We start from the raw sequence: 16551 nt of genomic DNA on the forward strand, positions 1-16551 counted from the left end.
GGGTGAGGTAGCTCGGTGTGTGGAGGAAGTGAAGCAATGGGTGGAAGAAAGAGCACAGCCCAGATGGACTTTTCCTGTAATGGTATGACATCTTCCTCCCAAGTCAGTCTGTGCTGGCTCTAGACCATGCACAGGACTGCAAAACAGCTGTTGGGATTGGAGCGTGATATCAACAAAAAAATTCACATTCCGTTATACTTGTCTGCTGTATTGGGATTTCTTGTAACAATAAAAACTGCAAAAAGCGGAACTATACCTTGTGGATCAGCCAACAATTTTCAATATCAATCTGTGGATGTGTGCGGCATGTATCATTGCTGTAAATGTTCAACTGCACACTACACACTGATTGGTCACTGATTGGACTCTCCTGACACGGGCTAGCAGGCAAGCCAAGAAAAGCAAAGAGCAGAGTTCAGGAACTTGGAGAGCTTTTCTGTATTGGATAATGGCTTATTAATTTGTCGGTGCACTCGGGAAAGGGAAGGGAAGCAGATGGAGCTGTCACAAAGAAAGAAAAATTAGCAACAGATGTTCACTCTATTCATTACTATCATATGGGTCCTGGGTATGTCCTGGAATTCCAATTTTATTCACCAGTTGGTGCTATAAGGAAATTGCCTGCATATGGATGTAGACCTCAACACTTGGATAATTTTTTTAGCTGTTTAAAAGCTTTATATTAAGGTCGAACATTAAAACTGATATTAGCGTACGTTCATCTTGGTTTTCCATGAAAACCAACATAATTGCAAAAGGGTTTTTGAGGGTTTTCTAGTCATCCGTTAGCTTTCTAACACAATTAGCAAACACAATGGAGCATAGAACACTGGAGGGATGGTTGCAGGAATACACCTATGTAGATGGTGCATTAAAAAAACAGATTTTTACAGCTAGAATCGTCATTTACCACATTAACAATGTATATTCCTGATTAGTTTAGGGTTATCCTCATTGAAATTTTTATTTGTTGTTATTTTTTTTATTTTATTTTAAAAATAAGGTCATTTCTAACTGACCCCAATCTTTTGAATGGTCGTGTATTTCCCCAAGTTGGAGCTGAGGCTCGAGATTATTTATTACTCATTCTTTGCAATTGACATAAATCTATAAATCAAGACATTTAAGCCAAGGAATGTATTTTAAATAATTATTTCTTTTCACATGATGGGGTAAAGGAGCATCTAAAAATGGCTTGCAGTGAAGAATTGTAATGGAGACCTATATTTGTAAAAGGTTAAACGAACATTTTTCGGGTCAGTGTTGTGTAGCAGATTTTTCTCTCACCACTTAACACTTTGTCAATATTAACTTTGATGTTGCATCCAGTCTGCAGTCCATTTGTGTGCTGTCTATCTCTACTATAAGGTATGAAGGACAATTTTACACAATTAAACTATAAGTATTGAAGTGCACTTTAAAGCGTTAAACTCAGGAGAATAAGAACCATCACATAGCAATCAGACAGTGTCACAATTTCTGAGAAGCTGATGTTAAAATGTGTCATGTGACATGGGCTATAATAGCACAATTCCGCAGCTAAACCTTGATAAAATCATCATCATTCTGGAGCTACCTCACCATCTTTGCATGAGGAGGGCCAAGAGGTTAGTCTGCAGTTCAAATGTCTCATTAATATTTAGAGTAAAACCCACAGAGAGTCACACTTACCATACAAGACAAGCCACGATCGTGTATAAAAAGTGTATATGTGTGTGTGTGTGTGTGTGTGTGTATGTGAGCAAGTGGGAGCTGAAAAGAGCATGGATGTGTCTTTCAAAATAAATCCTTTAATGTTCCTCATTAACACAAAAGGAATGACATGCCAAGACCCAGTGTGATTGCCAACTAAGGGCCAATTCCAAAAAAAGCCAATAAAAGAATAAAATATGATTTTGTCATTAGATCGAGGCCAAAATCCTCTGTGACTTTAATAAGATTGAACGACACAAGGCAACACAAGAAGTGGATTTCATTAATATTATTTCAAACAAAAACCTTTTCAATAGTCGGATGGAGTTGTTTTATGCAGTTAAAACATCTCCAAGGAGTTGATGTTAGACAATTACGGGGTTTTTAGTGTTCTAACCTTGCTGTCCGTACTGGGTGTCTTGAGCTCCGTAAGGGCCCGTGGGGCCACTTTGGGAGTAGGGACCCATCCCGGGATACAATGGGAACTGGGAGCCAGCCTGGTTCCTTGGCATGTTGGACACGAACCCTGGAATTCACACCGCAATTAAAACTTAATTTCAAAGAACATATATCCATGATTCATGTATATAAATATAATTATTCTCTTGATTATTACTTTATCTGTATTACATGTATGAGACCAAACAGCCTCAGAATACAGACATTTTGTAGATGGATCAATTATCATATTGAAATACTAACTGAGGCAGGGAGCTTTTAACAGTCCCCCATCCTAAATAACATAATCACTCACAAACTACATTTTAAATGTTTATTTGGGTTATCCTAGTCTAGTTTGATGTTCGCATTTATAATTAGATTACAAAATAATGGATAAAGTGGTTCAGAAAATGGATGGATGGATGGTGTAGTAAGTTATTGTTAGAAGAATATGTGTTCTGTTTGCTTTAGTGCACGTACAAGAAAGATTTCCTTTTTCCTTTCTCTCTCTCTGATATTCTTTTATCCCTTTGCTGTGAAACAAAGCAATATGTCCTTTGTGGGCGGGTTGCATATGGCAGATAATAATAACTACTTGTTCATGTGACCTCGCTTGAAAGTTAATAGCAGCCGTCTTGGATACATTTGTATTATCTCTTTCGATGAAGTTTCTACTGTTTCTGTAGAAATTCTGATTATATTCTTCTCGACAAAAAAAAAATACATTTTTGCGACCCTAAATATGAACAAAAAGTCACCAAACTTTGCACACACATCAAACATCGTGTAATGTTGTCATACACAAGTCAAAAAAGCCCTTTACGATTGAAAGCCGTGTTGCAACCTCAGACGTACAAAAAAAAAAAATCTACTCACAACTCTAGCTCTTAAAATTGATCACTCATGATCTCAAATTGCTTTTGTCACTTGCTGACAAAAGGGTTAAACTTTTCCTTGTGTCACCTGACCTGAATTTCTATTCACACACAAGACATTGGGATCAGGATTTTGGAAAAATCTGGATTTAAGTCACAATGTCTTGTGAAATAAAGTAAACACTGTGTGAGCTCCCACTGCAGACGGTGGCTTTAAACATTGTTGTGTAAGTGGGCAAAGAGCTCTGCGTGTACGGAATAAGCTGCTGATTTGACCACGGCTACTTCATTATTCTAAGCCGCTCCGTCAATGGGTACCTCAAAGCCTCTCAGGCTAAAACTTGCCTCAACCATTCAAATTGACATTTGGAGCAATCCTCGTCTGGGATCCACACTCTCAAGCCAGCATGTTCTTTTTTTAAAACCCACAGAAAGGTCTCGCGATCCAACACAAATGGGGAAAGGTCGCTAAATGGCCCTTGAAAGAGGAAAAAAAAAAGTGTGTGCATCTGTGTGTTAGATGACTCAGTGTGTCGGACGAGGTGCAAATGGATTTGTACGCTTGAACATAAACTTTGATAAGCATCCACTTTGTTCCATGAGCAACCAGGAGCAGACTCTTTTGCGAGTTTGGGGATTTGCAATAGTTTGTGTAATCCAAGACAAGAGACATTTGTAAAAAAAATATTAAATCAATATGTTTATTTCTGTGGTTCAACTGCACACTTTATATATTTTATTTTGAATAAATGAACTTAGTTTTTTAGAGTAACACCAAAAATGTGTTCTTTTTTTTTTTACAGATTACCAAGAGAGGAGTAAAATATTACACGATTATAAAATGCAACGGTTGTCAGCTGAAACTTTGCATTATTTTCTTTTTTTATTGGCATAATGTATTGGTTTGCATTAGACTGCTCAGAGTGTGTACCTAATGCATTGGTCAGTATGTGTTTGCGTGTGCTTGTTTGTGTGCAAATAATTGTGCGTCTGACTGTATGGGGGCAGATAACAGACAATGGCAGCAATAAATACAGTGTGTGTGTGTATGGGGGGGGAGACAGAGACCAAGACAGTTGGAGAAAAAGTGTGTGTGGGAGGGAAAGAGCAGTGATTGGGGCCTGAAAGTGCTTAGGCTGCGAGTGTTAGGTTTAAGGAGCGAGGACATTATTGTAATGTTTTGCTTCCATTAGGATGAGAGGATGTTGGGAGAGGAGGATGTGGAGGAGGGAAAAAAATAGCATGTAATACCGCACTTTAAATTGCCTGGAAAATGGATGGAGGAGAAGAACAATGTGTAGAAAGCACTAAAAGCAAATAACACATTCAAGGATTTCTGTCTTTCTGCTTGGTTCACTCCCCGAGTATGCACACAAAGACGCACACACTCACATAAGTACACACAAAGCTCTCGCTCTTCCTGGCAGAGTGAACAAAGAAGGCAGCCCGGCAAAGGATGCATGGGAAAAAAGTGGGAAGAGACATTCAGCATATTTATCGAAATGAAGAGACGAGAGAGGCTCTTAAGGGAGGCAAGCACTTGAGCAAAGTGGGTGTGTTTGGGTGAGAGCTGTGTGTGACTGTGTGTGCGAGGGGGCGTAATTCTTGCTCGGGGAAACCACAAAAAACAGCACTTTCTAACCAGCATTGTATTTTCTTTCGACCGGAATGGGGAGAGTTTAGAGGCATTAGAAAACAGCATTAAATCTCCAAGTGGATTTTCATCTTGCTGAGAAATAACCTTCCACAGATGCACCCTCATCCACTCCCCCTGTCCGTCTGACTGATGCTGACACAGGGAGAGCATTCCGTTTACGTTAGATCCCGGTCGGTGTTGTGTTTGTGGCAATGTGTAAAATGATGAACACTGCTGTGTCTACAAATTGAGAGTTGACCGTCAATACCAAAAAGCACCTACAGAATAACTTTATATTAAACTTTTACAAACTAAACTTTGATCAAAATAACACACTGAAGGTATTGCATTATTCTTCCTACCCATACAAAATATGGTAATATGAATATGAAGAGACTGGTGAGTGAATAATTTATTCATTCATTTATTATTTCTTTCTTTCTTTCTTTCTTTCTTTCTTTCTTTCTTTCTTTCTTTCTTTCTTTCTTTCTTTCTTTCTTTCTTTCTTTCTTTCTTTCTTTCTTTCTTTCTTTCTTTCTTTATTTTTATTCATTTTTATTTATTCTTATTTATTTCAATGTATATTTACATATACATATACATCAAGAATTTTTATTTATTCTTATTTATTTATATGTATATTTACATTTACATTTTATATTATATATATACATTTTTAAAGAACTAGAAACATTAGATGTCTGTACTGTGTACATACCTCGCTCCTGAGCCATAGGTGAGCGGGTGACTGGTGGACGTGATCCATCTGATCCATTCCCAGAGCTCTGCTGGTTAGAGGTGGAGCCTTCAGGAAGACAAAATCAGAATATGAAAATACAGAAATCTTACAGTGTATCATACAAATGAATTGTACGCTTTTATCAAGAGACGAGGGCTTTCACAATCACACGGAGCACTCAACTCAATCATCATCCGAACAGTTCCATGTGTTCACAATCAAATGCACTTCCAAAGGACATGTTGAGTCTTTTGACCCTGTGCCAGCACTTTGCGTAAGCATTAACACATGGGAACCGTCCCATGTGGGAACCCGGAGCCATTTGAGGCTCATCGATTTGTGCTTGTGCATCTTCAGGCTGTGCAGGTTCTATTGAAATCCAATAAGAAGTTGAGAGTCTGATGAGGACAATGGCAGACAAGGGCTGTAGTAGATTGATTTGGCTTGCAGCAAGGAGAGAGAGACGCAAATGTAACCTTTTATTTTTGAATTCAGGCCTTTAAACAGCTTCCCACCTTCAAACTGGCTGTTTATGAGACGCATAATTCACAAAAAACAAATGTTGGCACTCTTCGGCTGAAAATCCATTTACAAAATGATTTCGGTGGATGTTAAGCGATCGTGCAGCAGAGACGATGTGTATAACTACCGAATATTTATCAATTAATTTTTACATGTGTGCCTATGTGTGTATGTGTTGTAGCTGCCAAAAGTAGCGTTAATACATGACTGGAGGTGGCACACTCCACATAAACAAACCCAATTAAGTCAACATAATTGCTTCGCATAAAACTACATAAACAACATTTCATTCCGCCAGGCCGCCTACAGTCACAGGCACTCACACACGTGAAAGTAATAAAAGTAATTGCACACACACGTAAATAAACACGCTAAAGTACACAAGGAAACACACATGAACACAAAGGCATTGGGTATGTGCCAAAAAATGTATCTCAATGACGCACACACACACACGGACCCCTGCCTCACACATGAGTGGATCCGGCAGCACTGCTTCAAAGAGAGAATATTCGATTAGTTAGTCTGTCAACATGTGGCAGGAGGGAAGGGAAAACATCCGTGTGCAATCGTTGAAGCAACCCTCAGATAACAGGGGAAACGTTATCTGCATGCCTCTGTGTGTAGAGGATGAAAATACTTCATCTAATGTTTGTGTGGAAGCACAACGACAGTATTGCAGGAACACTGATGATGTCACCCCACATTGGATATTTATTGACTTTATTTAGCGGTGTCAGTAAAATGAACGACTGATTTAACAAGCACACCACAGTTTTTCTTCTTGTGGCCTTACACAAATTAAGTTCACCATATGAGTTCACACATGTAGTACGTAATGCGTTTTATGAATGTTTCATGAAAGAGAATCGGAAAAACAAAACTGTTTTCCTTCAAAATGTAATCAATCCATCAAAACAAAGTCTGACTAGACGGGGAAAAAAAGTTGTTCCTTCAGCAAGAATCCAAGTGAAATTAAATCTAACATTTCCATTCAAGAAACTTAACTGCTAACGCATAGATGTCAAACTCAAGGTCCGGGGGCCAAATACGGCCCACCACATCATTTCATGTGGCCCGCGAAGACAAAGTTTGCATCGACTTTGTGTCATTACTAAAATTACAAATTGTCTTCACTTTTAAATTTTTTTTTAAAAATTGCTAGAAATTTTAGAAAGTTTTTACTAGTCTCTGATTTCAAAACTAGCTATTCATCAGTTTGTTGTGTAGCCTATACTGTATATAATATAAGGCATTGTCATAATGGCCCTCCGAGAGAAACTATGACGACGATGCGGCCCGTGACAAAAATGAGTTTGACGCCCCTGTGCTAACGGGATGGAAATGGATGGGAAACAAAAGTGAAAATTATTTATGCAATTTTGTATTCATACAGTTGTTTATGTATTTTGTGTTTATTATATGCTTAAATGGATGAGTGTGGACATATGCACATTATATATTTCTATATAAATGGTTGGATTATGTACACTCTGTTACTTTGTTCCAGAATGATGCTACACAAAACGGCAAGTATATTATATATATAAAAATCAAACATGCTAATAAACCTATACACAGAAAACAACTGCTTACTATTTGTCCAACAACACTAGCTTAGTTGGGCAGATAATGTGGACGTTTCCTGCAAAACAATGCAATGACCTGCCGATGTGTGAGTGTGTGTGTGTGTGTGTGTGTGCCTGCGCGCAGGGATGCATGCCAGGCATCAGCTTTGCTGTCAGACCCTGTTTGCTTGGATGGCAGACTGATAGTGGCAGCAGATTGTGTTGGAGCTTGTGTGTGCACTTCTATGCACCGTGTACTACAAAGCGATGCAATGTTTTGCTTTACATGAGACAAACAACAACAACAACAACAACGAGGCTTTTGTATCTATGCGAGCATGATTAAGTGTGATGACAAAAAGAAAATGGAAAAACAATACAAGACAAAAAGTCTCAATGACGAGGAGAACATCGCAAACAGATAAGAAAGGAGTAGCGCAAGTTTGATAAAGCTTCAGCCCCTCCCTGACTTCAGCTTCCAGCACTTGGTAATTATTTCACTACCAATTAGTGTCCAAACAAAGCCTATCTCTCCCTGACAACCTCGTCTCCCCTGTCCTCCCGCCTCTCCTCACCCGAAATGCCATTAAATAATTATGCTTAAATAAAACAAACAGGCTCCACAGTGAGTCCTGGCACGCTTAATCTGTACCATTAATAATTCATACACTGAATCTCTGACACGCAGTTCTTCACCATGTGCTGCCGGGAGAGAGAACTAAATGTCAGCAGTATATCATTTCCTGTATACACGCGAAAAATAATAATAGTTTATATGGAAATGCTTCTGCCGTCTTACTAGCTTTGCATGTGAGCGTGTGTGTGTCATTTAAAAGCTTGTGTTTATCCAATTGTAGGAGACTCACTGTGCATATTTTTACCTGACCTGCATAATCTATGGCAAACTCAAGGCCCGGGGGCCAGATACGGCCCGCCACATCATTTTATGGGGCCCGCGAAGACAAATTGTGCATCAAATCCATGTGTCATTCCTAGAATTGCAAATTGTCTTCACTTTTAATAATATCTCTTCTTTTAAATATTTGACCAGTCTTTACTCGTCTGATTTGAAAATGAATTACTTGTCAGTTTTCATTTGTAGCTTTTACTGTATATAATGAGGTGCTCATACATTGATTTGGGTTGACAGTCATAATGGCCCTCCGAAAGAAGCTATGACTACAATGCGGCCTGCGAAAAAAATGAGTTTGACACCCCTGATCTATGCATTCGTGTATTCTAACTATGCATGTTTGCGGGCGAATACTAAACGTTTGCTATATTTTATCAAGAAGACATCTTCCTAATGTGTTGGAGTTTATGAAAAAGACTTCCTGCATGGTAAAGTCCGAGTGTGAGCGTCAACAGGAGGATAACGAGGAGTTATTTTGTATTTCATTGAGGAGCCAAATAACACAAATTCAATTGGTATATAAAGACACTTAATGGGCACAATGTCGCCATATTTTTCCTACGCTATGAGGCAGCAGGGTGAAAAAGTAATGGAAGTTCATTGCATTTATTTTGGGGAGATAATGCTCTTCTGTAAAAAAAACACAAAAACACATTTTATATTCCTCTTCCGCAAGTACTATTAAGGCAACGCGGAGTTTTCTTTTGAAGAGAGGGAATGTAGTCTTTGAAGCTTTTTTACATCAGGATTTCAAACGCAAAAGCTTGTTAAGTTCAAAGCTGAGGGGGAGGACTTGTGGCCATATTTCTGTTTTGTTTCAGGGCTCGACTAATATTAAGCTTCAGAGTAACTGCGAGGGCGTGTATGCGCCTACAAATGAGTCTATGTGCCATGGTGCATGTCGTGCCAATGATAAAAAGTCCAATATAGAATTTTGGACCAGACCTGAGCAGATACTGTGCTGTTAGTGCCCTGAAAAAAAGTCCCTCGGGCTCCTCAAGTGGTCCTCAGGGGCTACTTAGTGTCTGCAAGCACCACGTTGGTGACCCCTGCCTTGCATACTGTTTGGGTTAGAGTTGACCCATTTTGACATCCTTCAAGGTTATTGAAATTTAATGACCTTTTCCAAAATGACCTCAAATACACAAATTACAATATTATTATTTTTGCACAAGTACTAGGTTTTAAACACTGAAGCTGCACCACGTCAAATTTGACCCGTGTCCACTAAAACGGAGCTAATATTTATTATAATCTGTTTATTGTAATATATGAAATATAATATATAATTTATCATAATTTCTTTTATAATCTTTGAGCACTGTCCAATACAGAGTACAGATACCCAGTACGTTTGACACATAAAATTGAATTAAAACAATGACAAAATATTACTTTTTGCAGATGATGATTTGGAGGACTTACTCAGTGTCAGATTTTAAGTATTTTAAGTAATTGTGGCTGGTATCGGCAACCTCCATAAGTGTACAATAACTAAAAATAAGCCCCGTACCGATACCTGGTATCCTTCCTTGATACAGAATTTTTTTATGAGGATATTCTTTGCACAGGCAGAATTGACCCACAACATATGTGCACATGGAAATTAACAATATGTAAGGGTTAAAAGGAGGCGTGAGGAACAATTATTTTAATCATAGCCGGAAACAGCTGGGTACCGGTTAAGGGTTCCCACATGTTCTTGTGGGTGATAAACCCTGCCCTTTTGAAGAAGCATGGGACATTTTTCCAAAAGTCAGGACATGACAGTGAACTCAAGAGAGAAAGGGCTGCTTCAGCACTGTCTCTTAATGCAACCCTTCGGCTGTAAATGTACACACACACCGTCCGCAGCCAACACACCCACAACAAGGTAATATCTCCGTCTTGACTTTATTGGCGAGAGGAAAATAAACAAGAGGCTGCAGTAATGGTGGTTTAGCTCTCAATGGGTATAAGCCAATGTCTCTCCAAGCCAGCGGCTGATGCCAGTTTAACTAGCCCTGCAGGGGACGAATGCAGGCCTGCAGTGGCTCACAAAACAAGCGCTCTCACTCTCCAGAGATCCTCATTACTTTCAGCGCTGAGTAGCAAGTGTAAGTAAAACAAAAGTGCAGCTTAAGCTAAAAATTCAGCGAGCAGGATAGAGAGGAGGGAAAGGGAAGTACATGTTGGGGAAAGCGTAATAATTGAACACTGTACTCCAATTTGAATCTACCACTTGGATGGAGTCCGAAAATATATTTTACAAAATGGCTTCTCGAATATGTATTTATTTGCTGTGTGAATTTGTTACTGGAGGGGAGGACATTTTTCTGTTTTTAGGTCAGAGGGGCAGAGAGGTGGGAAAAAAGAAAGATTGGAAATGGTCGGAGGTTTAATGTGCAGATGGGAAAGGGAGGAAGAAGATAAAACAGAAAGGCAGAAGAGGGAAAAGAGCGCTTCAGGAGCAATTGAAGGAAAACAGGGAGGAGGGGAAACACAGGCAAGAACGGGGATGGAAAGATGGGCCCGGTTCCTCGGTGGGAGGCCAACACCACAGCAATGCTCCGAGCGAATACAAACACAGAGAGGGGGTCGAGGGGGTGGATACGAGGAAAAGTGAGACACAAGAGGGAACAGAGGAGAGAGAAAGAGCGTGATGAAAGTAATATGAGGCCGACAGAGGGGCAGGCAGTGCCACAGGCGTGTTCCCATGAAGGCTCTTTGGGAGTGGTGCGACCAGGAAAAAGAAAAAAAATCTGTTCCGCTCCCTCCCCACAACATCAAAATTCAACCCCCTACTCTCTTTCATAGCCTTCTTGTAATAACTTGCACCCCTAACAGAGGAAAAATAAGTTTGAATGAGCATTCCCGTGGCATGTTTTCCACTTGGATATTCTTTAGCTTGCAAATGAGTTTCCGTCTGTGCTCGGGGAAGTCATTTACTGGCAGCATTATCAACAATGGCTACCTTGGAGCATGCCGCTCTCATTTGTGCTGAATCCCTTCCAGGCGTCTGTGCTTGACCTTTGTGCGGAAAAGATATCTTAACATCGGCGGTACTCGTATGATCAGAAATTGGAATACTAATGTGTTTTCTTGCCCAAATTACAAGTAAACCACAGGCTGTGATCGAAATGATGGAGAGGGAATGGAAAATAAGTTGGACCCTTGAGCGAACTGATTGGACCACTTCAGCCTTGTTTGCTCAGTGCCGTATATCTGCTTACCGTATTTTCCGCACTATAAGGCGCACCTAAAAACCTCAAATTTTCTCAAAAGCCGACAGTGCGCCTTATAATCCGGTACGCCTTATATATGGACCAATATGGATTCGTGGATGAGGACTAATTTATTAAAGTAAACTTTACATGTTTATTTTGTGTGTTGTGTGATATTAACGTTTGAGCAACGTTGAGTTATTGATATATTGTTGTTGTTTTCACTATTTCGAGTGTTACTATATTGTGATTGCATTAACGTTTGACCAACGTTGAGTTATTTATTCTATGCGCCTAATAATCCGGTGCGCCTTATATATGAACAAAGTTTTCAAATGGGCCATTTGATTGGTAGGTGTGCCTTATAATCCGGTGCGGTTTATAGTGCGGAAAATACGGTTCATATCCTAAAAAGATGGAAATAGTGTGAACAGATGAGACTCTTATTGGAACATATACAGCGTCCATAATTAGGACAGGCATTATCGAAAATGGACGGATGGATGGAAATGGAAGCGCTGAGATCGGGCCATGCCTGCAAAATGATCAAATGATATAGCAAGATACATATAAATATAATATATAATTTTTTTTATTCTAATTATGTGTTCCTAAGACATCTGGGAACCATTTAAAACTGAAAAAAAGTGTTGTTTTGGTATCAAACTGGTGCTGACTGTCTGAGGGCAATGGCCACATTTCTTCTCCATGTTAGTTCAAACTAGCATAATAATTTTGCTTATAGTAATACGATTGAAGCTAATGTCAGCTAGCTAGTTAGTGTTCACGGCATTGTGCACAGCATTCAACACGTTATTGGTTGAAACGAGTCCATGGGGGCGCCTTGTCAGAACCAAGCCCACACACACTTCCAACGATATAAACATCATTTTATCTGAATGTCACAGGTGAGATGCTCCCTATATATAAGAAAAACATGTTTTTTGCTTAATGTCAAACAACTCCAACTGAGAACTTTGAATCTTTGACTCTTTTCAAGCAACCCAACTGTGGTGTTTCATTCCACTTTGCACTCATCTGGATGAGAGTCAAATATCTTCTCACCTTCTTCCCAAAGTTTCAAAAAAGGGTACAATTATTTAAATAACACGAGTCAGTGTGAAGAAGGTGTTTGTTTATGCGTGTGGAACTGAGGAGGTTGGCGCTTGAGCAATGTGATTTCTGCTCGATTGTCACAAATCTAGCGCAACAGGAAAATCAATTTGGCCCAGTGTGTGCTTTTTGGTTTCCAGGAGAGCAAGGCGAGGGCCGGATAATGTTCCAGTGTATTGGATTTTCTTCACAGAGCGACTGAGAAAGAGAGAGGAACGCAAAAATGTGGGAATGGCAGGCATGCCTTGATAGATTTGTGTAAGTGTATGGGTGTATGATAGCCAGGCAATGTCAGTCTCCCACATGCTCACCTCTGACTGCAGCTCTATCACAGTCACATCCCAGCAAGCAAGCATTCATAAGTGATTTGTATGTGCAACCATGTGTGCCGCTACAAAGCCGATGCCCTGCCTAGCTGCTGTGTTATTTTTCAAATATATTGTGTGTAGGTGTTTGACAGCCAGGTGAAAGGATGACATGATGAAATTGCTCTCTGACCGCTGCCATGGTGCGTGTCGTCCTGTGAGAGCTCAGCCGTGTGACGTGAGAGAGGATGACAACATCACTCTGCTGCTTAAATGCTTGGGAGACTTAACATGGCATCCATAAATGTTTAGGAAATAAAAAGTTTGGCTTCCAATAAGGAATATTATATATGTTACACTGTTGCGAATAATAAAAACCTGCAAGTTATTGACGCCCATTAAAAGGTAATTGCCAATAGATGTCACAAGATGGAGAAAAGAACAATTTTATTAAAAATTGCTGTGGACTGACGAGTTAAAACTAATTCCATCAACTCAACATATTTGCTAGGCCAATGTTTTTATATTTGACACAAAAACTGAAAATAGTTTGGTTTTCCACAATAAAAACTAAGTATAGGTTCCTGTGAATTGACAAATTTGCAGATGCACTGTGATTAGTTCCAGGGTCAAAATGTGGCCTATCATAAATCCCTTAACTGTGCAGGCAATGTTTTTTATATCTGAATAATTATAACCGCTAGAAAAGTGCAAAACACACATTAAACACTACTAATAATAAAATGAAAAAACAAATTGTAACAACGCATCTCATGGATTTCTGTTGTCATCTCAGAGAACATTAGTTGCCATTTTGTGTTTTTACAGAAAGAGTGAATGTAATTTACAAATAACCAAGTTGGCATTTAAAGCACAACCACAATGGAGTCTAATCAGATAAAAAGCGTCAAAACACCCAATCATCAGTGCAATTTCATTCAAAAGCCATAATCCTTCATAGCAGAGCCAGCAATGACATTAATAAAGCGGAGTGAAATGGCGCCGGCACAAAATATGTTATGACTTTTTGACAACTGATGCCCAGTCAGTAATGCAGCGTAAAACAATTTGTTTTACTCACTAATTAAGTCGCTTATTAATGTTTTGTTGATATAGTGGAGATTGTTGTTAATAAAACTGAATAATGAAGCGGGAGTTATGCATGTACTTATTACACACACAGGCGCAGACACACACAAAACGTATTGCTTTGCCTCCTCTTTCTCTCCCTCCAACTCGAACAAGCATATTAATGAAAGTGTCTTAACTTGTGATGAAGAGTTAGAATGTGGAGGCTTTAGTAATCAGATATGTTCTAACCACATTAGCTCTCCTGTGTGTCTCTCCCAAGCTGGCTGAGCATTGATCTAATTCAAAGTGAGTGTAGTAAGGCCGAGAAGGCGCGCCAAATGTTACGCACAGCTCCACACTTTATCACTATTTATGTGGCGCGGGGAATACTTTAAAATATTTTCTTATTAATCATGTCCCAGCAATCAGTTCCGCTTTCCGTCTTTGCCACCTTAATCGAAATTCTCGGCACGATCGTAGGCAAAACTACTGTCCCAGTTTTCATTAGCGTCAATCACGTCGGTAAGGAGGAAGAGGAGGAGGGAGGAGGCCTGACATCAGCATCTCACGCAAGACATTTTGCCCCGCCTCATCACATTGAATGACAGCGCTGAGGCGCGCTGATATGTCGCTCAACGGCTCGGTGGGGCGGAGAGGTGGCCGGATGATGAGGGAGGCCAGTCTGGAATGGCATGGACATGCACGAGTGTGTGCAAACACACACATCTTAAATCTACACTCATTTTATTGAAGCCTTGCGCTAAATGATCCCACCATCATTGCTCTTATTTATTCATTGTATGTGCCTTCTTGTTTTTACTTTTTGTATTGTTTACTTGAATGTTTTGTTTGTCTGTGGACCAATTGGGTGTAATATGTCTTGTCACCGTGGGATAGTAGGAAACGCAATTTCGATCTCTTTGTATGTCTTGACATGTGAAGAAATTGACAATAAAGCAGATTTGACTTTGATCATAGACAGACACTTATTACGAAACAGTTCTAGATTTATATAGCGCTCCCCTCTCACAGTTGTTCCATTCCCGTCCGAGCGACTTTTATAATATATCAAATCAACCAATGAATGTGAATTGAAGACGATTTTAGGTACTACTAACTAATTAAATTTTCATTTTCAAAAGATTGGTTTTAAAGCAACTCAGCCTATGTGATAATATCAAACAATCCTTTTTTTAATTAAATCCTATGAAAAACTGAAAATATCTGGAACGTTTTTGTGGAAATTTACTAGAGATGTTCCACACACTGATTCCAATTTGGAAGGTTAGTCCATGTAATACGCCAGATATAATCGATTTAAAAGAAAGAAGGAACATTAGCCGTACATGAAGTGCTCTGTGTGATCTGCATTGCTGGATTTAGAGAGGATACAAAGCAAATTCTTGAACCATTGAAAAGAAATGGAATAATCTGAATCAGCTCTTGTTATGAACGAGACGCATCAAAGTCTAGATATGCTAAATTGATGCGCTACAGTTTTATATGGTGTGAGTTCGGCAGCTCTACCTGGTGTGTTGGCGCCAGCAGTGGGGCCACTGGCGGGGGAGATGGGCCCCGAGCCCGAACGAGACTGTTGGGACTGAGTGGAGCCAGCAGGTGAGCCCACAGGGGAGGGTGAAGGTCCGCTCCTCTGGCTATGAAGGTGTGGCGAGGCGTGGGGAGAGAAAGGAGACTGTCTCTGGGTGCTGGCGCCTCCTTGCTCTCCTTGGGTACTACTGCTGCTGACAGCTGATACCAGACCAGCTTCCGTCCCCGTGGGGAGGTCATCTATCGAGCCAGACAAATCCTGCAAAAGAGGAACAAAACATTAAATAAAGGTGATGCAACCATTAAGAAAATAAAAATGCATGGCCATGAACAGCCGCAAGATTACCCAGTCGATAGCCTCCATTGCACGGCAGGCTGGGAATTAGTTTTTGGTTTCCGCCCTCTGGAGGAAAACTAACCTTATTCTTTAAATGTGTGATAACGTGGGCTTATATAATCGGTATAGTCAATCGTTTGGAGCTGGTGGAAAAGTCATTCAAAGTTGGGACATTTTAAAGACAAGGAATAGCTCCTCTCTTATGTTCTGCAATGTCTGAATTTGATTTTTTCCCCCCAGTGAGTTAATACTACAAAGTTCATACATTCGACAAGACACTTTCAGGATGGCAACAAGGAATCGGTCACAGTTGACGCTGACATTGCCTGTCTCACCCCGTCCTCCCCCGCCGAAAAAAGCATACAGTAACATACCAAAAAAAAAAAAACTACACAAATAATATTTTCTTAACAACATGGCTCATGCACCTAATGCACATATTTTTATGATGTATTGTAGAAGGAAGGCTGGAGGACCCTGGAGAACACCTACCCAAGCACATGGGAATATGAATATGAATATGCACACCTCACACAGGAGGCGAGAGCTGGGATTCGAACATGCCTCCGAATTGTGAGGCAAATGTGC

General features: G+C 39.9%; 1 protein-coding gene across 3 annotated transcripts in view; it reads right to left on the reverse strand.

Annotated features, from left to right (window-relative positions):
- Nucleotides 1-16551, reverse strand: part of arid1b (AT rich interactive domain 1B (SWI1-like)) — a 132722-nt gene that overhangs the window by 27452 nt on the left and 88719 nt on the right. For all 3 annotated transcript variants that reach the window (XM_037242253.1, XM_037242252.1, XM_037242254.1), the window contains 3 exons: nt 15606-15885; nt 5363-5449; nt 2090-2218 (listed from right to left, as the gene is read on the reverse strand). In XM_037242253.1, coding sequence (XP_037098148.1) covers nt 2090-2218; nt 5363-5449; nt 15606-15885 — 496 coding nt within the window. The remainder of the gene's footprint in view (nt 1-2089; nt 2219-5362; nt 5450-15605; nt 15886-16551) is intronic.

This window comes from Syngnathus acus, chromosome 22, assembly GCF_901709675.1.
Source record: "Syngnathus acus chromosome 22, fSynAcu1.2, whole genome shotgun sequence".
NCBI lineage: Eukaryota > Metazoa > Chordata > Actinopteri > Syngnathiformes > Syngnathidae > Syngnathus > Syngnathus acus.